Source organism: Neofelis nebulosa, chromosome 9 (assembly GCF_028018385.1).
Source record: "Neofelis nebulosa isolate mNeoNeb1 chromosome 9, mNeoNeb1.pri, whole genome shotgun sequence".
Taxonomy (NCBI): Eukaryota; Metazoa; Chordata; class Mammalia; order Carnivora; family Felidae; genus Neofelis; species Neofelis nebulosa.
In genome coordinates, this window is record NC_080790.1 from 120,057,154 (window position 1) to 120,081,254 (window position 24,101).

Below are 24,101 nucleotides of genomic sequence, written 5' to 3' on the forward strand. Positions count from 1 at the left end.
ATTTTCCACTTATTCATTGATTAATGGCAAGGACTTTTTGGTGTCTTTTTCACTTAAAGATTTCTCAGTTTAGAATGGAGTTAGTGCAACCTGGAAAGATAGTTCTGTCTGATATATAAAACTACTTTATTGCTTTAGTTGTACCTCATTCCAAGTGCTAACGGGATTTCCAGTTCACTTGAGCTGCTTACGGCAAAACCTCATGAGTAAAAAGATTTCTTGACTGTTGTATCTGGAGCTTTGAAACTTAGCGGGCAAAATCTTCATTTACTACATTGCTTCAGGGATTAGCCTATCCTGGTTAATTACATTCACCAGTTTAACTAGAGCCCCCTTTTGGCTTTCGCCTTTAGTGGTAAAAGCCTTTTAAAAATGACTTGGTTATTACAGGTTTGTGTATCAGTTTCCATTGCATATAGTGTCGTGGTCGAAGCTGGACCGCGAGTCATTCTTAGTCTAAATGGAGTCCCAAATATTTAGTCTGCATTGTGGTCCCCTGGCTCCTTAACTAAATCCTTGATAAGAATTTGTCATGATAGGTTTCTCTTTAAGTGAACAGAGAATTTGCAGAGAACAGATTGTGTGTTAAAATTATCAACCAGTTAATTAAGTTCTGATTAGTTGTGATTTGGTTATACTAGTTATTTTATTTTCTAAACCATACATTTGACCTCATCAGTGATTTCTCATTGCCTTCAGGATAAAGGCCACATACTTAATATGACGTTCGGGGCCCTCGTAATCTAATTCCACTCTCTCCCTCCAGATTCTTCTGCTCCATGTACTTCTTATATACTTAAGTCATCTTATATATTACCCACAACTTCTCCCTCTTCACCTTGTTCTGCTTTCGAGGAGATGGCATGAGCAAAGGCATGTGGGCAAGAGGGAGCAAGTTCTGAATAGAAGATACGTATGGTTGAGTGCTGCTAGAATGCGAAGCCCACGTTGGGGTCTGGAAAGGGAAGGGGCCAATGGGTCAGGCCCTGGGCCTTGTTCTTTGTATTCCAAGCACAGTGTTTCCTAAACCTCATTGAAGGCCCAGAGGAGTTGTTTAGCTGGTGTCTGACCCGGTGGCTTTGTTGTGGGAAAATGGCTGCTGAAAGGTAACTATTTGTATGGCCTACTGAAATCTATCTAAAAATTTTCAAAAAAAAAAGATTACAAATAGACAGATATTGTGCCTGTTCTAGGGTGGGTAGCAGTGGGGGTCTGAGAAGACAAATCGCTTGGCCCTGTGGAAGTTACATCCAAATGGACAGAATATAAACAAGTCAGCTCTGTAGCTTATCAGAAGCTAAGTTAATGGAGTAGGGAGAATAATTATTTTTAACTTTTTATGTTTATTCATTTTTTGAGAGAGAAACCGAGCATGAGTGGGGGAGGGGCAGAGAGAGAGGGAGACGCAGAATCCGAAGCAGCCTCCAGGCTCTGAGCTGTCAGCACAGAGCCTGACCCTGGGCTCCAGCCCACGAATTGTAAGATCATGACCTGAGCCCAAGTTGGACGCTTAACCGACTGAGCCACCCAGGTGCTCCGGGAGCATGACTTTAAATAGGGAGATTAGGAAAGGATACCTGAGCCATGCCACCATGTAGGGAAATGGGGTTCCAGGCAAAGTGAACTTTAAGTGCAAAAGCCCTGAGGCGACAAGAATGCCAGGGTAGCTGTTGGCGAGCGAAGGAGAGAGAGAGAGTAGGTGAGGTCAGAGAAATAATAAGCTCTGCTGAGAATGGCTTTGTAGGCTTTTTAAGAACTTTCGGTTTTATTCTGAGGGAAAAACCATTGGCAGTTTTGAGCAAAAGACTGACATAATCTTCTCTGAGGCCAGAGCTAGAAGTTTTAAAGCTTGAGGTGAGCTTGTAGGAGGACAAGCGTGGAAGCAGGGAGACCAGTCATCTGGCAAGAGATGATAGTGGCTTGGACCAGGTGGACAGCAGAGGAAGAAGTGAGAAGTCATTTGTATTCCACTTCATTCCAGAAGGTGGAATAAAAGTGTTTTTGTCACAAATATCAGCTAATTAGGTCTTATCTCTAAGTTTTATAAACTATCATTGAAAATTGTTTCCTTTTTTTCCCCCTTCACTTCACCTCTGACTAAAAAAAAAAGTTTGAGCAAAAACAATTTTGTAAGAACCCTGATATAGTACTTTGGCCCTGATTCAGTGAAATTTGCCACTAATATTTCATAAATAATGCATTCTGACCAGATCAAGCTGAGCCCTCACGTTATGTTGACTGTTAACGTAAGTTTTAGAAGAGTGCTGTCGGGGCTGAGGGTGGATGAAGTTCCCATCTCTGTTGAATTCGGTATGATTTCTTCTTGAAGTTCATGTTAAAGACACTGGCTTAGAAACTAAGATGTCAGCTTATCCCTTCTTGTTGAAAGTCACTCAGGGTAAGATCACTGACATCCAGACAGCGTTACCAACCAGAACAATTCATAGTAACACTGTGGATGGTGAGGAATTTGTTTTCCTTTCAGAAAGTCTTCCCATTCTCTTCCACTTGCTGTCTGACATTTTCTGGTAAGCAGCTGTTGCACGCGGAGTGCTAGTTACATAGTTACAGTCATCTCGCAGGCAGGGTGTGAGTTACAGTTATCTCTTTGAAAATACTGTTTCAAGAGTGTAATACATCAGAAAAAAAAACCGTGCAGCTTCTTTCAGACATAAATTACAGAGGGCTATATTCTCAGTGTGTTCTAAGATTATCCATTAGACACCTTTGTGTGAATGAGGACTATGACCTGACCCAGAATTAAAATAAGTATGCAGTAGTTCATTTAAGTGGAGATCGGTCTTGGCATATACGTGTGTATGATTCTATTTATACATATAGAGGTGTTGCTGTGTTAGCTTTGATTAGTGGTGGCGAATTTATTCCCCATTGTAAATGTTTTATTTTTTTAAATCATTTTTTCTCTATCCTTTAAGGTTTTGACCCTTTAGGTTTGTTTTCCAGCAGAATGTCTGGCACTACATTTCTATTAATATCTTCCTGAAAAGCAAGTGGTCACAATTGAAATGATCAATTTTTGATAATTGTCTGTAAAAACCCGCTATTGGCTTGTTGCCCTATTTACCCCATCTTTAAAAGGAGGTCAAGGACACAGATTACTTCTATAACATAATCCCTCTGTCTTTTCTGTGTACCAAGGAAGAATGTAGTTCTGGTCAAATTTTGGGTATCTGTTCATCACGATATGTATCTCACTCGTCCTTCTGTTTTTAAATATGCCAATCATTTAGTCAGTTTTTGTTGTTTTTAAAGTAGATCTGTCCTAATAAAAGCAAAACATCTTAAGCTTATATATATCTTTTCGTCTTTTCTGGGCAGAGAGGCAGATGAAGGCTGTAAAAAACCTTTAGAAAGATTGCTGAACATCTGGCAAGAAAGAAGTGTGTATGGCGGCGAGTTCATACAGCAGCTGAAGCTGTCTATGGAGGACTCCAAGAGCCCTCCCCCCAAAGGTAGAAACATCACCACATGTTTACAGCTCTTGGTCTTTGCCTACTTTCGAATCACATATGAAAAGCTGCAGTGGGGGTTGCTGTGAACCACCAGCGATTGTATGATTCTTCAGAGAGATGCTCATAAATGATGGTGAGAATTTATGTAGTGCTTGCAGCGTGTAAGCCTGGTTCTAGTATTCATGCTATTCATCATCTCACACCCTTAACTTTGCCGTGTATCCTCCTTGGCTCTCTCCTGCCTTGCAGAGACTTTTCCTTGCACAAGGGAAAGGAAAACAATGCTGTTTAGTTGTGGGGAACTAGGAAACTCCCCGGACTGAGGTTTTGTCCTAGCCCTGCCACTGACCCCTACAGGGTCTGATATGTCCCTTGGCCCTCTCAGAACTTGGCTTCATTAGATATTGGTGTGGTTTGGAAACATACTTTTGATGTTTGCCAGTTTGCAGCCTACAGTTGACTTTGGTCTTCACTGAACCCAGGATACCCTCCAGAAGTGTGTACACATAAGTGTGTGAACCTCACACACTCTTAAGAGCTTACGTTAAAGAGGAGTAAGATCAAACATTATGTGGTTCTTGGGTTTATGGTTAGTTGCGGTTTACTTTGAAATGGCACGACATGTTTCTGGGCTACAGACCTGAGCTGACTGTACATGAACTCATCGCCTGGACGAATAAGTCTAAGGGCTAACATAATACTTAGGACCCTTTATAGTCTAAAATTAGTTTACTTTCCCAGATTCTGCTGCCATTGCCTCACACACACCATAGTCTTTGGCCATACCCATTTCCCTTCTGGATGTTCTCTTGGTACCTCTTCCTTTGCGTCTGGTGTTACCTCTGCCTGAAATGTCCTCTGTCCCTTTCACTGTGTGGTGAACTCATTCTTCAAGAATGCTATTCTCATTTTGACATCTTCCCTACCTTGTCTGGGCACATGTAACCATTCCCTCCATGTTCCTCTGGTACTTTGTACATGCCTCTGCTGTGGCCTTTAACCGTGGTTAGTTGACGTGTCAATATCATTCATTCAGCCCCCCTTTATCGTATACCTTTTATGATCTCTCCCAGGTCTGAGTTTCTATGCATTTCAAGGTAGAACAACTTTCCTGTAAAACTACCAAGTTAGAGGCTTTGTGAGAATGACGTAAGTGCTTTCAGACTGCAGGTCGTCGTCGTTTTACTTAAAGGTGATGGAAAATAATTTTGAGGTCACTCTGGTGGAAGCTTCTGAAAAGTAGGGTATTTCCACTTTGGATTCTGGTAGTGTTTGTATCGTGTCTTTTGGAGGTGTTCTGCACAGCGTTGGGGAATTACTCAGCATTCTTTACTCTTAAATTTCCTTGGTAAGCAGTGCTGAGTTTTTAAGAACACCTTTGGGCAAGGAGGAGAGCTCTGCGAGACAACGTTGGAAACTAAGAGTTGAGTTCCAATTCAACAAGCGTTTGCCAGACGTGTGCTTTGAGTAAACGTCTATGCTAGATGCTGTAGGACTGAGCAGAGGAGCGAGAAATAGGTTTGCGCTCAGGGAGCAGCCAGGCGAATTGGCGAGTTTATGGTAGTGGTACATTTGAAAACAGCTCCTTTGGGTCTCTGATTTCTTTGAGCATCTAGACGTTAACAGCGGTCGAAGCAGTACTCTGTGTGGAGGACAGTGGTGATCTGAAGGTAATTTCTCTTTCTCTGTGCTATAAACATGGAAGCACACAGCTAAAGGTTCCAACATATGTGTTAGGTCTTGTGTTGTCTTTGGACCTGAGTTACCAAAATATTTTACCTCAGTCCTTTCAAAATATTGATAAGTCCTCCAGAAGTTTATTTCAGAATTCAAATTGTCCTTTTATATTTTCAGCTTTGATTCATATTTCTTTGTCTGGAGACAATTCTAGAGTTTAGAGCTTAGGAATTTTGTTTTAGAACTGGAAGTTTCTTGGGTTTATATACCCGTCTCCCCAGGTGTTCTAAAGTTGTCTCTCTGTTCGTGGGAATACTCAAGCTGTCGCTCGACTACGTGGAATTTCATTTACTTAAGTCACACATGAATCACACAGTATCCTACGGTTGTAGAAGGATTTAGAAAAGAAATTGGTAAGTGGAAAATTCATGTTTAGGTCTATACGACTTTAAAGCCTGTTTTCTTTTTTTTTTTAATTTTTTTTTTCAACGTTTTTTATTTATTTTTGGGACAGAGAGAGACAGAGCATGAACGGGGGAGGGGCAGAGAGAGAGGGAGACACAGAATCGGAAACAGGCTCCAGGCTCCGAGCCATCAGCCCAGAGCCTGACGTGGGGCTCGAACTCACGGACCGCGAGATCGTGACCTGGCTGAAGTCGGACGCTTAACCGACTGCGCCACCCAGGCGCCCCAAAGCCTGTTTTCTTAAAACACATGGATTCAGTAGACTTAAATTAGGATATGAGTTTATTATGAGTACGTCACCCAACTTTCCTGGACCTTAATATAGTTAATTTAGCTCTTCAGAGCAAGGATTTGAAACCAGACTTCCAGAGTATGGATCCCAGCTCTGTTACTTCCGACCTCTGTGACCTTGTGCATAGCATTTGACTTCTTGAGCTTTGGGTTCTTCACTGTACCATGTGTCTGTTAGTATTAATACCCCATAGTGTTGTGGTGAGGGTTATTTGAGATAACGGAGGTGAGATGTTATTAACAAAGTGGCGATATGACTTTTATTTGATTGAGGTTTTAATATGTAATGTTCTAAGTTTCTCAGTATGAGCCAGTGGCAAACACAGGAAGAGGCTTAGTATTTTCAGTCCCCCAGATTTTGTGCAAGACGAGAAGGCATAGTGGTTAAGAGCACGAGCTCCAGGCCCAGCGTCCCCAGGTGTTCAGGTCTGGACCTGGGCACTTAGTTCGATTAGACGGTACTGATGAGTGCTTTCAGGATGGTACCTCCAGCAGCAGACCTTTGCTTTGGATCTTTCTGTGAGTAAAGTTTGATATGCTTCTTTTAAAAGTTGCCTTTATTTTGCAGGGAGAGAACAAAGAATGAGGGAGCTGTTGTAAACAATATTTCCTGATTCTTTTTCATTCTAAAAGTAACATAAGATCTGTGGGTTTGGGGTTTTTTCTGCTTGTTTTTTAATCCCAGAAAATTTCAGGTGGATTGTCTGGAAGACCTAGCTTTACAGGTAGATGACTGCATTTCGTAAAATGATTTGGGGGCTTTCAGGCTTTTTGCCTTAAAATTAATTTCATAGTCTGCTATAGTGTGTGAAATTCTATCACAGTCAGGTCTCCAAGAGACACATTATAAATGCTTAGGTAACCAGGATTACTTGAATGTTAGCCAAGTACAAGGCCCCTAGAGACACAGGGACAGGTTGGAGAATAGAATAGAATAGAATAGAATAGAATAGAATAGACGGTATACGATATGAGGACAGGCAGATTGGAGCCATCCGTAGTGTTTGCCCTGCCTGCAACAGAGTGGTTGAATAAGTCCAAAGTGAAGTGTAAATACTGTGGTCGGAAGCTGAATTGATAGTGGGAGGGTATGCTGTTGACTGACAGATTTCCTAGGCTGTTTTTAATAGCTGCCTGGCTGGCTTGAGAATCCCAGGCGTCGTAACTGCTGACTTTGTACAGATGAATCAGGGCAGAGTTACCAGAGCAGGCTGTCCTGTTAGTGTAAATGGAAGCAATATAGTCCTTTTTGGCACAGCACTAACATCTTCCAAGCTCTGTGCCGCCTCTGCTTTCAAGAGGTTTCCAGCTTGGGTCTGTTGACACTTTCCTAGGTATTATAGGAATGTAAAGAAATAAGATGCTTAATGTTTCTATCAGAGAGATAAGGCCCGTGCCTGCCAGTGGCCAAAGTAGCAAGGGCCAAGTGCTGTGGACGTAGAGGGAGATGATGGTTCGTGCGGTTACCACTAGTAGGCATTGATTACTGTCACATCGTTAGAGGCCATTACAGGGTTTTGAGCAGAGAGAGAGGTGCAGTGGGTGATTTCATTTCATAAGAGTATAGTCTGAGTTGAAAAAGGAGTGACCAGATGCAGGGAGACCAGTTGGGACAGTGGTCTGGACCAGGCATGGAGAAGGCCACATTACTGATAAGAGGCAATGGGAAGGAACAGACAGGAGAGATCTGTAAGGTACCTCTCAGAAGCATAGACTCTGCTGGAAGTTAGAGCTTCGGGAGAGATCTTGGTGGTCTCCAAGGTGATGTACTTGGAAGATGGGGCCAGTGGAAGTGTTCATAGTGTGAGTAGGTAGGTAGCTCAGGAAAGGAGGAGGCTTAGGGAGGAAGTCATGATAATGCATTTCCAATAGGTCCTCCAAGTGGAAAGAGGAGAGAACTGAAGTAGGATGACGTGGTTTTTTCTTATTACACCCTCTTCCACCGGGAGGACAAAGGACAGAAATGGGCCTGTGATTTTCATTAGTTTGATTTCAGTCTTGTAATGCCGTGAGCGAGTGGCAGCATGAAGTGGTAGAAAGCACTCCAGTTTCGGAGGCAGGTGACTTTGGCTACAGGGCCCAAACGAGGTGGGTTGAAAGCAAAGACATAGATCTATCTAAGGCTTTCCAGTGCCCAAATTCAGTGATTCTGAATGTCCGGAGATACTAAACGGTGTGTGGCTTTTATATATAATAACTTCTGTATGGAAGTTTGAAAACTGAAAGATTCAAGTTTTGTAATTTTTCTACCGTTCTTAGCGTATTTAACAGTTATTTAATCGAGCACTGTTCTAGGTGCTTGGAAGTGAACCAAAAAATATTTAAAAAATTGTTTTGCTCACGTGCTTATTTTTTATTGGTGACTCCTGACTCAGGGGCCTCTTTGATGCTGTGGGGGCCAAGTGTCTACTTGGGTCATACTCTACGCTGCATGTTAATTAATTAGCAGCTAGTGTGTGCTTAGTACTGTTAGATACTTCATATGCAAATTATATACCATTAGATTATTCTACAAATATAGCTGTCCTTATTTTGCATAGTGCAGGACTATAAAAATGACCACGTGAGCTGAAACCATGCAAAATGATCTTAATGGGAAAAATTATGATCGTTCTATGACTGTTAAGAATTCTTTGTCAGAGAATTGAAAACTCACTGTTCATTACAAATCTCTAGGGAAACAGAAAAGATAGTAACAGTCATGGTTGCCTAGCATGCTGTCACATAAAACGTTAGAAACATTGAGAATTAAAGTGTTTTACTTCTTTGTAATGAGCTTAACAAGAGGGGTTTGTGCAGAGCTTGCCTCCCTGTGTCATCCGTGGTACGGAGCAAGCGTCCTAGAAGTTTGTTTTTTTTTTTTTAAATTTTTTTTTCAACGTTTTTTATTTATTTTTGGGACAGAGAGAGACAGAGCATGAACGGGGGAGGGGCAGAGAGAGAGGGAGACACAGAATCGGAAACAGGCTCCAGGCTCCGAGCCATCAGCCCAGAGCCTGACGCGGGGCTCGAACTCACAGACCGCGAGATCGTGACCTGGCTGAAGTCGGACGCTTAACCGACTGCGCCACCCAGGCGCCCCAAGCGTCCTAGAAGTTTGGATCAGCTTCCGGCAGCTTAGCCTTTGTGCCTGCCGTGTCGTGAGATAAGTTGGAGAGTTCCCGAAGCGTGAAGTGTTGTTAGCGTTGGCTTCCTCTGGGGCACGGTCATCCTTTTCGTCACAACCGCTTTCTTCATTTCTGTGGACAGGCTGGCTTTCCCCAGGTGACTCTGGCTGCGGACCTAGAGTTTCTGGAAGGGTGTGGCAACACCAGTGTCCCCTCCGCCAGCTACGTCTTCTCCAGTTCTCATGACGTTCCCCTCGCTTCCGTCATGAGCTTTAGTTTTAGTTTCTGGGCTGCTCTTTCATCTTTGTCATTTTCAGCCAGTTCCCTGTTTTGACTAATCGTTTTTATAAAATGCCATGTGCATTTGATCACTGGGGGACAACACAGCTAAACGCTTTGCTGGTGGTGTGTGAACTGAAAGAACAGCTGTGCAGTGACCAGCCACTGACCTTGGAAGAAGTGATGTGGTCACCAATCATGATGCATTTGTATTATTTATGCAGTGATTTGTGGACTGAAGTTAGTGAAGTTCTTCTTTATGTAATTACTCAGAGTTAATATGCCACAGTAACTGAAATTTGGACCGTGTCGTTGGGGGACTGGTGTTGTTTAAACTGTGGTAGCAAATCCATCATAATAGAATCATGCAAAGTGAGGCCTGCTTGTGTTGCAGATATTTAGTAGAACAGAGGAGCAAAGCATTAACAAAAAATAGAACCCGTGATACTGACTTGGCTTTCACATCAAGCGTAGTTTGGTGAGTTAATGTGTAAGGTAGAAACAGGAGCTACATCCTTCTTTCCAGGAGAAAGTGATTAGGCAAGAAGTGTACGTTCTTCTGTTTATAACTCACAGAGTTCTGAGGCAGGTGCATGGCGACCTGTCATTTGACAGATGAGAGAGTGATTGTGTGCCGCTAAGGAATTTGACTGCAGTGGAAAGAGCACAGATTTTTGAAAGTCGTACGTACCTTTACGTGAGTTATTTAACCTCTCTGGGCCTCCATTTTCTCACCTGCAAGACGGAGAGACTACATCTTAGGGTTGCCGGAAGGACTAAATGTACAGAAGCTGTTGCAGCGCCTGGCACACGTTAGGTGTACCATTGTTTCTTTGCTTTCCAAGCCTGAACGTGTCATTTAGACTTGTGTCCCACAGATGTTTGGCATTTATTTTGTATTGTCCAATTTGATGCAAAAGGAAAGAGTTTTGAAATGGTCATGCTTATCATAGCGTGGGTGTTTAGAGTTTCTGACATAATTTTATTGGTTGGTTTCTCTCTACTACAGGCTTCTCCTGCTGTCGAAAGTAGACCGTATCTATGAAACCTTTCCTAAGCCAAGTTGGAATAAAATGAAGAAGCAGTTACCGTTAATTTATATGGAAAAAGTTTTGAGCATTCCCAGACTCCAAAAATAACCTCTCTTAGGCTTTTCTGATACCTTAGGCCACATCTTGCTAACAGATGCACAGAATAAATCGAGATGAAGCACAGATGCTCACAGATACAGCTCAAAGCTCTGGTGGCTTTATGTTGAAATTCTGAGTGTAGTTTCTGGAATGAACTTGGCGGGCCCCTCTGGCTGCTTGGGGTGCACACCACCTCTGTCAATGCTCCCTTCAAAACAAATGCTGACCACTATTCACTTTTTGCCTTTCTTTGCGAAAGCAAATATCCTCTCTGAATTGGTTTTGGTTAGTGAAAACGGATGCTGTTACTGTAGGTCTTTCATAAAAGCAAGCTTTAGAAAAGTGGGGAATGCCTGTTTTTATTTTCTGAAGTCCTCCTGGGAAGCATATAGTGTTCCATTTAATATGCAGTATATTCTCTACAAACCCTCCCGTATATTGGCTGGCTTTGTTATATTGTCTCATGGGTTTCTTGCCACTTCACTTCTCTTGTTAACTTTTATTTTTAAGAAACAAGCTTTTTAATGAAATGTGTTAGTTGGGGAAGTCTCGTTTTTAGACGCATGTTTTCGGTAGTATTTTCTTCAGTGAGTCAATGTGAGATGACAGACCTAAGACCATTTTTGACTCTTCAGTAATGTAGGGAACTACCACCAATTTAAAATAACTAGCGTATAGGTTAACGTTAAGCTATCTTTGGAAATGTACACCCCCTTTTGCCCTTTTTTTGCATGTGGCCCATTGTGCATAGCATTTGACTCTTACCTACACGGGCTGTCGTGACCCAAGTTTGTGCCCTATTTCTTTCCTCTAGCAGCAGAAGAGAAGAAATCCCTGAAGCGAACTTTTCAGCAGATCCAAGAGGAGGAGGATGACGACTACCCTGGAAGCTACTCTCCCCAAGATCCTTCTGCAGGACCCCTCTTGGTATGTCTGGACTCCCAGAGAGTGGGGCAGAGCGGCTTTGTGGCATGACTTCTAGTTGAAGATTATGGCCACAAGGTGGCGCTAGGGACCAATGGTACAAAATCACCAGAGGGCAGTTCCGGGGGCTCTGGGTGCAAGATCCACCCAGGGAAACTTGGCAGATAGCAGGCTTGCCTTTGTCTTCGCATGCCATGAGCCTGGATGGGTTTATGTCTTATAGAGTATTTGGACTTGGCTTTTTTTCACTCCTAGGAATTGACAGTATTCTTAAAAAGTAGATTTTTGTGAAAGGGTAGATAATGCTACAAAGACATTTGACTGTCCTCTGCCATGGCTTTTCTCCAACAGCATGGTTATTTTTTTAATAAGTAAATAACTCATTAGTTTCTAGGACAGTCTGTGCAGCAATAGCAAATTTGCTACAATATAACCTATTTAAATATTAAAACAGGCCGTTGAATTTTTAATTATATATCTGCTGTTTAGCCCTCCATATAAATTAGCTCATGAACTCTGTGTGGTTTTAATTTTTGCTGTTTATTTACTTACTTACTTACTTACTTACTTTACTTACTGTCAAAGAAAGTGAGGCTCAAAGAGACAGATTAAATAACTTGCCCATTGTCTTAATTTGAATCTGGGTCTGACTGACCTCAGAGACTATGCTCTTGACTGAGTTACATGGCCTCTCATTTTGCCTAAAACAGCTTTACTTTATTATACATGGGTCTGGCCAAGACCCATGTAAATAGGAAGCATGTCTGATTTGTGTTATGTTAAAATGTTGACTTAGATGGTGGGTTAAGTGAAAACAGTGTTACATATCTTTCCATTTAAAAACTTCCAGGAGGACAGCCTGAATTATCAACTTGTAGGATAACTTGACTGCCGTCTGCATTGTCAGTTTGTCTCCTGGGTCTTTATGGACTGGCTAACCTGTTGGTGTTCGTTGTTTTCTGATGATTTAAAAACCTCTTTTTTGATACACAGAGTATGCATTCTTGGTTTGCTCTTTTCTGTGTCTTTTTCCCCTTTGTTTGTAATTAATGAGTTTGACACATTTAATTTTGGGAGTGGCTGCCAAAATCGAAACTGTCATCTTTGTGACATTTATTTCGTAAAGCAAATCCAAGGAAGAATCAAAGTCGGCGGTGTCATTTCATTTAATCAGTCATCGGACAATTGTTCAACATCTGGTGTGTATGCCTTTGTTCTGTACTGGCGACCAAGACCGTTCTGTATTAGAAATCGTACATTATTTGAAACTAAGCAGTAACGGGGTGCCTGGGTGGCCCGGCCGGTTAAGCTTCTGACTCTTAGTTTCAGCTCAGGTCACAATCTTGCAACTTGTGAGTTGGAGCCCTGAGCTCAGAGCCTGCTTCAGATTCTCTGTCTCCCTCGCTCTCTGCCCCTCCCCCACTCACACTCTCTGTCTCAAAAATAAATAAATGAACATTGAAACCTAGCAGTATGAACCAGACTCCATTTTTTTTCAGTTGCCGAAACCATGCTCTTTTAAAAAGTTGTGGCGGTTTTTTTGTTTTTGTTTTTTTCAGAATTATGTAGAATTTCTTTATGTTCTGTCATTGACTTAGAAAAATTAACTTTGTACATTCTCTTAGACTCCATGTCATTGACCTCAGTTATAGGCTCTGGTACTAAGAACAATGTTTTTTTAAATGTCAGGAATGATTATTTTTAGAATTGGCCTCCACCTCATTTATTTCTAGCTAATTTTCTTTAAGTCTCCTACATCTTAATGGACAGCGTTGTTTGTGTTTTCATTGTACAGACCGAGGAACTAATCAAAGCTTTGCAGGACCTGGAGAATGCTGCATCGGGGGATGCTACTGTCCGGCAGAAAATTGCTTCTTTGCCCCAAGAAGTGCAAGATGTTTCTCTCTTGGAAAAAATAACAGGTGAGAGGGTAGAGTTGGGGTGAAAGGTGAGGGAAGAGGGACATACCTCTGAGGCATCAAGCCCTAGGACATGCTTATGTTTGGAGATAACAGACGTCTGTGCGGTTTGAGTTTTGCAAAACAGCAAAGCTGTTGAAATAGTCCAAGCTTTAATAGTGATTCTAGGAACTATGCAGAAATGCAGGCCTGCCACTACCCGCAGCACTCCTAAGTCAGGTCTGTTGAAAACACAGGGCAGATTGTGTGTGTGATGTGGGGGCCAGGAGAGAAGGTATTAAACTCGTGATCCTCTTACTAAAAAAAATTACGGTTGAGTGCTGTGTGATTTGTACACACTGACACACCCCGTGGATGGTAGTGCCTTTAGTGCCAGGAATGCTGGGTGTGTATTGTCAGTCATGTCATTTTGCCCTCACGATGATCACCCCCGTTTCAATAGGGAGGGACAAGTAACGCTTTATGCATGGAGAATTGAAAGGAAGGAGTGAAGCATGAACTAATGTTTATAGAGTATGCTCTGTGCCAGATACTTTTTTTACTCTTGGTGATAACCTTTTGAGGTCACTGAATATCCCCACATTGCGTCAGAGGAAATTGAGGCTTTGAGAGATTAGGTGCCTTCAAGAAGTCTATTGGTGCCGTTTTCCCCATGGCATTTGCTCACTTCATGTCTCCGTGTCCCCTTTTGGTAATTCTTGCAATATGTCAGACTTTTTCATTATATTTGTTATGATCTGTGATCAGTGAGTAGGACTCACTGAAAGTTCAGGTGATAGCATTTTTTGGCAACAAGTATTTTTTGATTATGATGTGTGCATTTTTTTAACATAATGCTGTTGCACACTTGGGGGGAACAGCGTAGTGTAAATGTAACGTTTGCATGCGTTGGGAAACCAAAAAATTCACTTGACTCACTTTATTGTGATACTTGCTTTATTGCAGCGGTCTGGAACTAAACCTGCAATATCTCCCGAGCCACACCTGTATTTTTAAAGGGGGCCAGGGAAAGCCTTTTTGACGAGATGACCTTTGATCAGAGGACCCCCAAGATTAGGAATCAAGCCGTGAGGCTCTCTGAGGGGAGGAAGTGCCACCCAAGCAGAGAGTATAGTCCAAGGAGAGGCCTTGAGGCTAGGAGGGTGCTTAGTTGGAGGACACAACATGGAGGCCGTCTAAATGCCACAAGCCGCGTCTCGGCTCGCGCTTCCACTTCCCCATCTCCAGCAGTTGAACCCTCTACTAGATTGAACAGTCTACTGCTCCTTCTGCCTTTTTCCAGCTTCCACTTCTCTGTGCCCTTATTTTCTTCACTTAGCATGGAGTCTTTGTAATCACTCCCTTACATACACCCTCAATCCCTGTTTTTCTTTGTCCTCTTGCCTGTGGTCTTCTGGCAGACCCCAGCTTTTCTCCTGGTTAAATTCAACTTTTATTGTTACTATAAGGATCAACTCATTTATTCGTACTATCAGAATCAAAGTCTGTAAAAATTGGGAGCAATTTAACATAAAGCTAGCAATGTATGTGATTTTATTTATCTGTTTTCACTGACCTAAAGGTCTCATGTCTCATAGCTTTTTAAAATTAATAAAAAATTAGTTTTGATTTTTTTTTTAACGTTCATTTATTTTGAGAGAGAGAGAGAGAGAGAGAGAGAGAGAGAGAGAGAGCAGGGGAGAATCCCAAGCGGGCTCCATGCTGTCAGTGCAGAGCTAGATGCGCAGGGCTCGATCCCACAAACCGTGAGATCGTGACCTGAGCTGAAGTCAAGAGTCGGACACTTAACCGACTGAGCCACCCAGGCTCCCCTATTTTGATTTTTATCGCAGTAAAACACACCTAACAAAATTTACCACCTTAACCGTTTTCAAGGGTACACTTCAGAAGTGTTGATAAGTACATTCACACTATTGCACAGCCGATTTCCAGAACTCTCTTCATCTTGCAAAACTGAAACTTTATACTCATTTAATAACTCATTTCCTCCTTCCCTCAGCCTCTGATAACCACCATTCTGAAATCCAGCTTTTCCTCTGTTCCTTTCCTGGACCTGAACAGCTGAGTGTGGCTGGGAAAAACAAATAACACACATAGGCTGACTTTTCTTCCTACTTCGGTGGGTGATGATGCTGTTTTCTAAACCAGCCCCCTACTTGTTTGTTAGCCCTGTTCCTTCTCACTACTCAAGGATGTAGCTCCAACAGTTCTCCATTTTCTCCGTCTACTGGATCATTCTTTATGGCATAAAATCATGTACTTTTTTTCCCACGTGGAAGAGACTTTTTTCCTTGACCCAGATATTCCTACATTTCTCTGTTCTTTATAGTAAAACGTCTTAAATAGATTGCCTTTACTCATCTGCCACCATTTCCCCTCTTCCCATTCTCTGCTGACTACACTTTACTGAAACTGCTTTTATCAGTGTTGTTGATGACTTCCATGTTGCTAAATTCAGTGGTGAATTTTTACCCAATCTTTATCTGTGGTCACCGTAACTTGATCTTAGTAACCTTTGGCCCAGTTGGTCATTTCTTCTCATTTGGTGCAGTAGACAGAATAATGATACCCCTGACTCCACCCTGTTGTGCATGTCCTAATCCCCAGAATCTGTGAATGTACTCTTACGTGGCAGAAGGGACTTTACAGATGTGATGAAGTTAAGAATCTTGAAGTGGGGAGATAATCTGGATTATTCAAGTAGACCCAATCTAATCACAGGCTCCTTCTAAGGAGGAGGCAGGAGGGCAAGAGTCAAAGAAGGAGATAGGACCCTGGAACAGTCTTTGGAGAGATGCATTTTGAAGATGGAAGAAGAGGCCCTTAATAGTAAATACTAAGATAGTACATTTATGTTATTTTAAGCCAGGGAGTTTGTGGTCAATTTGTTACAGCAGCAGCAGGAAAGTAGGGCTCCATATCCTCGCTTTCCTCGCCTCTCTCTAGCAGTGGCTCTTCAGTATCCGTTGGGGGTTTCTTTGTGCCTCTTTTCCCTCTTCATGTCGAGTACTTAGCCCTCTTCTCTAGTTAGTTTTACTGTCTGTCCCTCTTAATCCAATTCGGTGGCCTTAAATAACCATTTTTAGGCTAATAATTCCCTAATTTACATGTCTAGTGTTGGCCTCTCACTTGAACTTGAGACCCGTACATCTGGCCTTCTGCTTAGTGTTGCTAGCTAGGTGTCTCCAAAGGCATTTCAAACTTGACTTGTCTGAAACCAAACTTCTCATCCTCTCACCAGAATTCACTTCTCTCATGGTCTTGCCCATATCAGTAAATGAGCCCCTCACAACCCTATTGACCAGGACCAAAACCAGTATCTGACATTGTTACCACTTCCACCGCTGCCGCCTGTGTGAGTCACCGCCATCTTCACTTGGGTCACCGCCGCAGTCTCCTCTTTGGCGTCCGTGCGTCCTCCTTGTTTCTCGCCCCAGCCGTCGCTCTGTGCTCAATATAACCAGAGTAGCCAGAGTGATCTATTAGAATGGAGGTTGTATCACGTCTCCCTCTGCTCAGAGCAAAGGCTCCTTGCCAGGCACTTGCCAGTTCTAGGGCCTTTGTACTTGCTGTTTTCTCTGCTTGAAATGATCTTTCCCACATAGTCACATGGCTTGTTCTCTCACTTTTTCCAGGCCTTGCTTTACGTACCACCGCAGTGAACCCTACCCTGACCAGTACATTTAAAATTACACTCCTCCCTCTGAATGCTCCATGCTTTCTCCTCTGCCTTTTCTTTCTCCGGCATTCTTACCTTCAGTTGATAAACATGCAAAATGTAGCATATTGTTTCTCTTCTTACCTGAGAACGTAAACTCTTTGGAGCAGAGAGTTTTTGTCCTTCCTGTTCCCTGTTGCTCTGAGGGCCTAGAATGGTGTTGGGCACATAATAGCAGGCCACGCATTTGTTAAGCTAATTGGAAGGTTTGGGGCATAGCAGTCTGATCGGAGTGGGTTTAGTGACGTTGGTAGGAGAAAGGGTGGTGGGTCCCAGGAATATGGTCAGCTGTCCTGAAGAGTTCTGTAAGGGAAGCCGGGAGATGGGGCAGTAGCTAGAAAGGAACACGTGGCCAGAAGGTAGAGCAGCATGTCTGTATGTCCGTGGCACTGCTTGCGGAGGAAGAGTAAAGAAATCGAGAGGTCTGGGGAAGCATGAGGGACAGTTGCAGAAACAGAATGTTGGAGTAAGCAAGAGGGAATAGGATGCCTGTGCACAAAGTGGAGGGCCGGCCAAAAGAGGCACACAGCCACTGGCCTGCAGAACTGGGAGGGCAGAGCATGTGAGGATAGGCGCAGTTGGTAGGTTCTCTGGAGTAAGCGTCTATCTGCTGTGCTTTGACTGCATTTTTTCTGCGACTCCTAAAATCACAGGTTATTTTTCTGGATTGTAATTATTTGTGTGAAGGAATTCTCTCCCTTGGTACAACTTGGAGGGTGAGAATTGATTTTTTTTTTTTGTAATCTTTTTTTTTTTTAATGTTTATTTTTGAGAGAGGGAGGGTGCGTGCGCACGCAAGTGGGGGAGGGGCAGAGAGGAGACACAGAATCTGAAGTAGGCTTCAGGCTCCGAGCTCTCAGCACAGAGCCCAATGTGGGGCTCGAACTCACGAACGGCAAGATCATGACCTGAGCTGAAGTCAGAGGCTTAACTGACCGAGCCACCCAGGTGCCCCCCCCCCTTTTTTTAATCTTAAAATTAGTGTTTTCCTTGCCGTTTTTGCCATGGGCGCTCAAAACATTTTAAAGAATTAACTATTTGGGGGGAAAAGAGATGCAGTCAAGCGAAGACAAAGGTAAAATCAACCTCACCACTCCGGCAGCTTGTTCTCAGACCTTACCACCGATCTTGAAGAATAAGTTTCACCATCTTCTTTAATTTTCTGTGATTGAGATGGTCTCTTTCCTTTGTGTTCTCTTCGGCTCACTCTTTCTTCCTCACCAAGAACATCCTTTTGTGTCCCTGCTCCTGAGGAGTGTAGAAGTTCCTCATCTTTGGCATCAGACCGAATTTGGGATCTCTCAACAGTTCACCTCCTGACATTCATATTAAGAAGGCATCCAAAAGTCAAACAGACTGTGTGCCAAACAGAAACTCTGTTGGGAATCCTTAAATCCCATTGCCTCCCAGAATACTGAGGTCTCTCACTTCTGATGACCTGTATTCACAGGGAACAGCATACCAGTATCCCTGTAATCCCCTTCCAGTTGGTCCCACAGAGCTGCTGGTGTCCCTAGTGTTCTTGGTTCAAAGAATTGATCCGCTCTTTTGACCCCTAACGGCCTTTTTTAAATGATATGCACATATTAAAGTTGCAGTTTCACCACACCCGCATGAAATTAATTATATCTATTGTTTCCTAATACAGATCATCCTTTCGTTTCTTCTTCTCATTTCCTAATGTTGAGTCTTGTTCACCTTCTTTCCCAAGAATACCCTTTCTTTGATGCTTCCCGGTTTTTTCACGAATAATGAGTTGCAACTCGTTAATGGGATGTACATCAGTCTGGTAGGTAATGACCAAAAAAAAAAACCCAAAAACAAAAGAAGATGGAACACTTTGTACATAGTAAGGATAAGTATTGTTTTATGAAACACTTCTTTTTTCTGCGTTTGCATAAAGTGTGTTTCTTAGCATGGGTCGCAGTTAAAGAATTTGAAAGAATGTCTGTTATCAGACCCTGTATTTTGCTGAATGGAAGACAAGAGCTCATCCCCGGGTTTAAGGCTTACACGGTGTAAGGGGTAGAGTCCTGTAGGTCCATTTTAGAGCCGTGGTTTTGAGTCCCAGCTCCTCTGCTGACCGCCTGGTGTCAAACCTGTCCTGTAGCTTTTATTTGGTCATAGTTTCCACACCCAAGAAACGAGTGCTTGCTTCTTTATTTCAAAAGAATGTGCGAAGAATACTTAACAAAATAATATGAATGAAAGCACTTTGGAAATTCTCAGAGGCAAGGAAAAATTATTTCACGTATGAGCTTAGATATCTCTTTCTGCTTGGTTTATTTATAGAGCTTTTGCAGGAATAGGCATTTAGAAATCCTTTGTAAGATTACCCTCACTTCAGGTAATTCAGAAATGTCCTATCTTATTAGGAGTGAGTGCCTTTGGGTTTCTCTGTCAGTCAGTCCGTTGTTTGTCTACAGGTTCTGGCTTATTTTTGGACTCTGTACATTGAGAGAAACTGTTAACCTTCCCCAGAAATGTTTGCAATCATGCCTGTGTGATTTCTATATTGTCTCTATTTTTTGGTCTCATTTGTATGTAGACAAAGAGGCAGCCGAACGTCTCTCAAAAACAGTAGATGAAGCATGTCTGTTACTAGCAGAATATAACGGGCGTCTGGCGGCAGAACTGGAAGACCGGCGCCAGCTGGCTCGGATGTTGGTGGAGTACACCCAGAACCAGAAAGACGTTTTGTCAGAAAAGGAGAAAAAACTAGAAGTGAGTACGTTGCAAGGCGGACCCAGACTTTCCAAGTTTCCCTGCCTATAGTCCACATTAGGAGATTTTTATTATGCTTTAATTAACACATTTTTTTGTCTTTTAAAAATTTATGAGATGAGAATATCCATCAGATAATTGTGTAATTATTTGAACCGAGTTGAAAATGAAGTCACGATTTTATGTGTCCAAGAAGGAACGAACCAGAATGCAGGAAACAAACAATGAAGTCTTAAAGCATTTAGGATCTTAATATTGCTTTAGTTTGAATTCACATTAAAAAAATATATACCTAGATTGAGGTACAAAAAGAATAGGTGGTTAATAAAACCCAAGCATGTTCATTTGGTGGTATTTGGAAAATGCTTTGAATTTTCTGTCGTCTAGATTATATTGAGATTTATTTCTGACTTATATCCACGGTTAAGGCCAATAAGAAGTCTGCCTCTAAGCTCTGTCTTCAATCAGTTCTACAGTTTCACAGTAATGTTTATGGAGTCCAGTTCTCAAACTGTGGAGAAGGAACTGATTCCTACCCTGAGTTCACATTAGCGTGAATGCCCTTGGGGAAGGCTCTAGAACTGGTTCCTCACCACGAATTTGTTTGGCTTCTTAATTCAGTACATGGTGGTTTAACATCAGCCCTTGCATAATGCAGCCAGCAGTATGGACATTTGGGAACCTTCGCTTGCCCCAAGCTGCCAGTGGTTTCAGGGGTGAGGACAGTTTTGAGTTGGAGAAGCAGTCACATATTGTAAGAAAAATACCAGAATAGATAAGGGAAGGAGGGGATAGTCCCCTCTCCCCACCGCAGCACTCAAGAAACATGTTCTCTGGCACAGAGGGAGGGGAAACGGAGCTACTTCTGGGGCTGAGATTATTATGTTTGCCTTTTCACACAGTTGCTGACTTGAGGCAGGTGATGAGTGATGGGCACTTTTGACCATATCCTTACTTGTGGTGATTATGGGATCAGAGATGGGTAGTGGTGCGGGTTGGGGTCGGGGGTGGGGGGGCTTCATAAAGCCACCCTAGAAGTGGAAGATGGGAAACGGCTGTGAAAATAGTATGGCTTAGATTTAGAAATCGACACTGACCAGAAATCCTAAAGGGAGTTTCACAGGCAGTACCAGACGGTCATTTATCTGAAATGCTCATCTTTCACTGAGGAAGCATTTTCAGCACTGTGCCCCGGGACTAATAAGAGAGTGTAATTAATGATTCTGGTTGTAAGTCACCATGCCATCTGTTGAACTGCCCCTTGGCGACACATTAAGGGCTTTCTCTGATCTGTCAGACATTGATTATCATGAGCAGCTGTTGTTGGGTGGAACGCGGCAAGCTACCATAGAGGACAGAGTCTTTGAGAAGGAGATTGGGTTGGTAGAGTGGATTAACTCTTTGTTTGTTTCCCTTCCTCACAGTTGCACTTTGCTCCCCGTGTTTCTTGGGGGAATCATTCAGGTTTCTGTAGAACCAGTGTTTTGTGAGGTGCCATAACAGGCCATTAAGCAAAGAGATGGATCAGAGATTTGGGTCTGTTCCGTAGCTTTCCAGCCCAAATTCTCTGCTCATCTGGGCATTGGGATTCCATTGCTTAAGAATCCGAACAGGAGGGTCCCACCACTGAACCAAAGATTCTTTCTATTTTCAAACCATGTCTCTTAGCCACTTGAGCAAAACCATTCACTGTAAAAATGAAGCTAAATTTGCTTGTTTGAAAAATCAAATGGCTACATACAGTGTAAGATGTTGAGAGATGGCTGTAGTTCTTTATTCATGTTTGCTAAAAATGCAAATAGTCTGCTCTCTGGAAACTGTGATTTTTCTCTCACATTCCATAACAAACTGGTCTTATTCCACCATATCCTTGTAAAGTATATGCCACTTGAAAGGTGCATTACTAGCATGGATTATTCCAAACCCTCAGAGTCTCCTGTTGATGAGGACAGTGTATCAAATATATACTTACGTTTTTAACATTCCCTTTTTTAACACTGCCAGTCCTTGCTTTAAGATTGCCAAATCAGAATGTAAATGAAATCTGCTTTTATTTTTTTAATTCTTTCATTGCCTTTTAATTAGAAACGTGGAATTCTTAGAACTCTGGAAATGTAATGTTTTGCTTGAAAGTCTCTTTTCTTCCCAAAGTTCTGATTTGTTAACACATGAGGTTTTTTTACTTTTTTTATTTTTTAAATTCATATCTTCCTTCACATAATAAGCATACCTTTTTGTCATTCACTTAAGAATCTTAACATTAGATTTCTGGATGGCTCCTAAACTTTGGGATAGGGAATGGGAGGATTCAGAGCCAAGGATGCTTCACACCCTGGGATGTAGGAGGGGACAGTCACAGCTCACAGAAAGAGATTGTGTTTCTGCCCTCCAGGAAGTCATTCTGGCCTAAACAGCATAGGTGAACATAAAACCCAACCAGGGGATTATACGTAATGTAGATTAAGGAGACAGTTGGCAACTCTGATTGTGGTTTAAGGGCAAATCCAAACTTCCTGTAAGGCAGTGAAGCCTTTTTGTAAAAGGAAATAGCAATCGAAGAAGAGAAATATGTTTATAGACGGGAAACAGCCAGACTGGAGCAGACCTGTGTGTGAAGAAAGGTGAAAGACAGAACGTGTGGGAAGGAGGCGTCAGAGTCCTCCAATGGGAACGAGGCTCTGTACTCTTTAAGGAGCTGCTTGCTTCTTCGTGAAGAAAGTCCGCAAAGTCTCGTACCCGTCAGGAGATGTGCAGAGATGAGCAAGACGTGCTGACACTCTGTTGGGGGAGAAACAGCAGACGGGGAGTCAGAATGTGAGACAGAGTAAGGGGAGCATCCCAGCTCACTGTGTCTCAGTTGAAATAGACCCGGAAGAAATTAACATGTTAATTATAACACTAATTTGGTCTGAAGCTTACTTAAAATAGGAGAGAATTATGAAACACACAGGCAGTTTCTGAACACGGCAGTGCCCTCAACAGGTCTTCTGAAGTCTGCTGGACTGCACACTCTCGCTGCTCTGTCAGTGCCGGCGACATAATGGTTCCTCAGTGAATATTTGTTCTGTGCATGAAATCTCATCAGTCAGTGTATTCTTTTTCTAGAAATAAGAGGGTTTGTTTTTTTTTTTTAGGTTGTGGGCAAAGTGGTTTGACAAATCTGATTTAATTTGTGGTAAAGAAAGGTGACTTTTTGATAGAAACTCCTATGGGTTTCTCATTTGTTGTGCTTTTTTCACTTTAGATAGAATCATGATCCATTTTGAGATGATTTTTTTTTTTTTTACATCTTTTTGGTTTTTTGTTTTTTAAGCTTCTGTTTCTGGATGTTAGGGTTGACATTGGCCTACCACCTTTCCATTAAACTACAGGCAGAGTTAGAAGGGTCTGCTTCAAATCTGTCTGCAATGCTTTTGTCACGGACACGAGAAAATCTAGAAATGGGAAAGGGCATGTGGGTAGGAGCACAAATGGCAGCCTGGAGGTGAAGTTCAGAAATGTGGAGGGGACAGAGAAGGTTAATTCCAAAGGTAAAGGCCAAAGGTACCAGAAAAGCCTCCAAACTTCAGTTCTTAGAGCAAAAGGAAGGCTTGTTTCTGGTAGACAGAGGTGACCATTGCCCCGGTTGGCTGTAAGAAGCTCACAAGCCATGGTCTGAATGGTTTGGATGGAGTTCCTGTCTCGTCAGTTTGGATAAAGCGTGGCGTGGGTATGTTCCATCCGAGGGGTCAGGGCACGTGGGGGCGGTGGTGGAGGGAGGGATTGCAGATCTATTTGTACAAGCACTGGGGAAAAAATCAAAAAGGTGGACGGACACGTGTGCAGTTTTACTACCTTAACACATCAGTTATTTTCATTCACATCGTGGTATTGTCATTTCTGCAAAAAAAGGTCGCTGGAATTTTCATAGGGACTGCACTGAATCTATAGATTGCTTTGGGAACTGTTGCCATTTTAACAATCATAGGTTTTCCAATCAGTGAACACAAGATTTCTTTCTGTTTACCTAGATCTTCTTTAATCTGCTGCGGAATTTAAAAAAGCATCCTGGAGTCCCTCTTACTGGTGGATTTGACATTACAGAGGCCCCGTTTAGGTGCCATAAGTATCAGGGGTCCCGGGAGGGGGCTGTGGTGTGTGCTGCCTTTCGGTAGGCGTGTGTCCCCCACCTTTACGAGGTGTGTTTGCAGACGTGTGTGTGCTCAGCAAAGCCACCGAGGCACAGCCATGGCAGCCAGCTTCACTTTTCACGCAAGATGAAGTGGCACGTTGAGGCCCGGATGTCTGGGCAAAGTCGTTAACGTTATTCTTGAGCTGGATGGAACCTTAGACATCATGGAATCTGACTTCCGAATTGGTGAAGAAACTCAGGCCCAGAGAAGGGAGTTTGCCAC

General features: G+C 42.6%; 1 protein-coding gene across 2 annotated transcripts in view; it reads left to right on the forward strand.

Moving 5' to 3' along the window:
- RPRD1B (regulation of nuclear pre-mRNA domain containing 1B) overlaps positions 1-24,101 on the forward strand; it is a 51,182-nt gene that overhangs the window by 9,706 nt on the left and 17,375 nt on the right. Inside the window, exons 3-6 of one of the 2 annotated variants that reach the window (XM_058685570.1) lie at positions 3,340-3,473; positions 11,240-11,349; positions 13,142-13,268; positions 19,532-19,707. In XM_058685570.1, the coding sequence (XP_058541553.1) occupies positions 3,340-3,473; positions 11,240-11,349; positions 13,142-13,268; positions 19,532-19,707 (547 nt within the window). Of the gene's footprint in view, positions 1-3,339; positions 3,474-11,236; positions 11,350-13,141; positions 13,269-19,531; positions 19,708-24,101 lie in introns of both variants that reach the window. The other variant, XM_058685569.1, reaches the window with a different exon arrangement.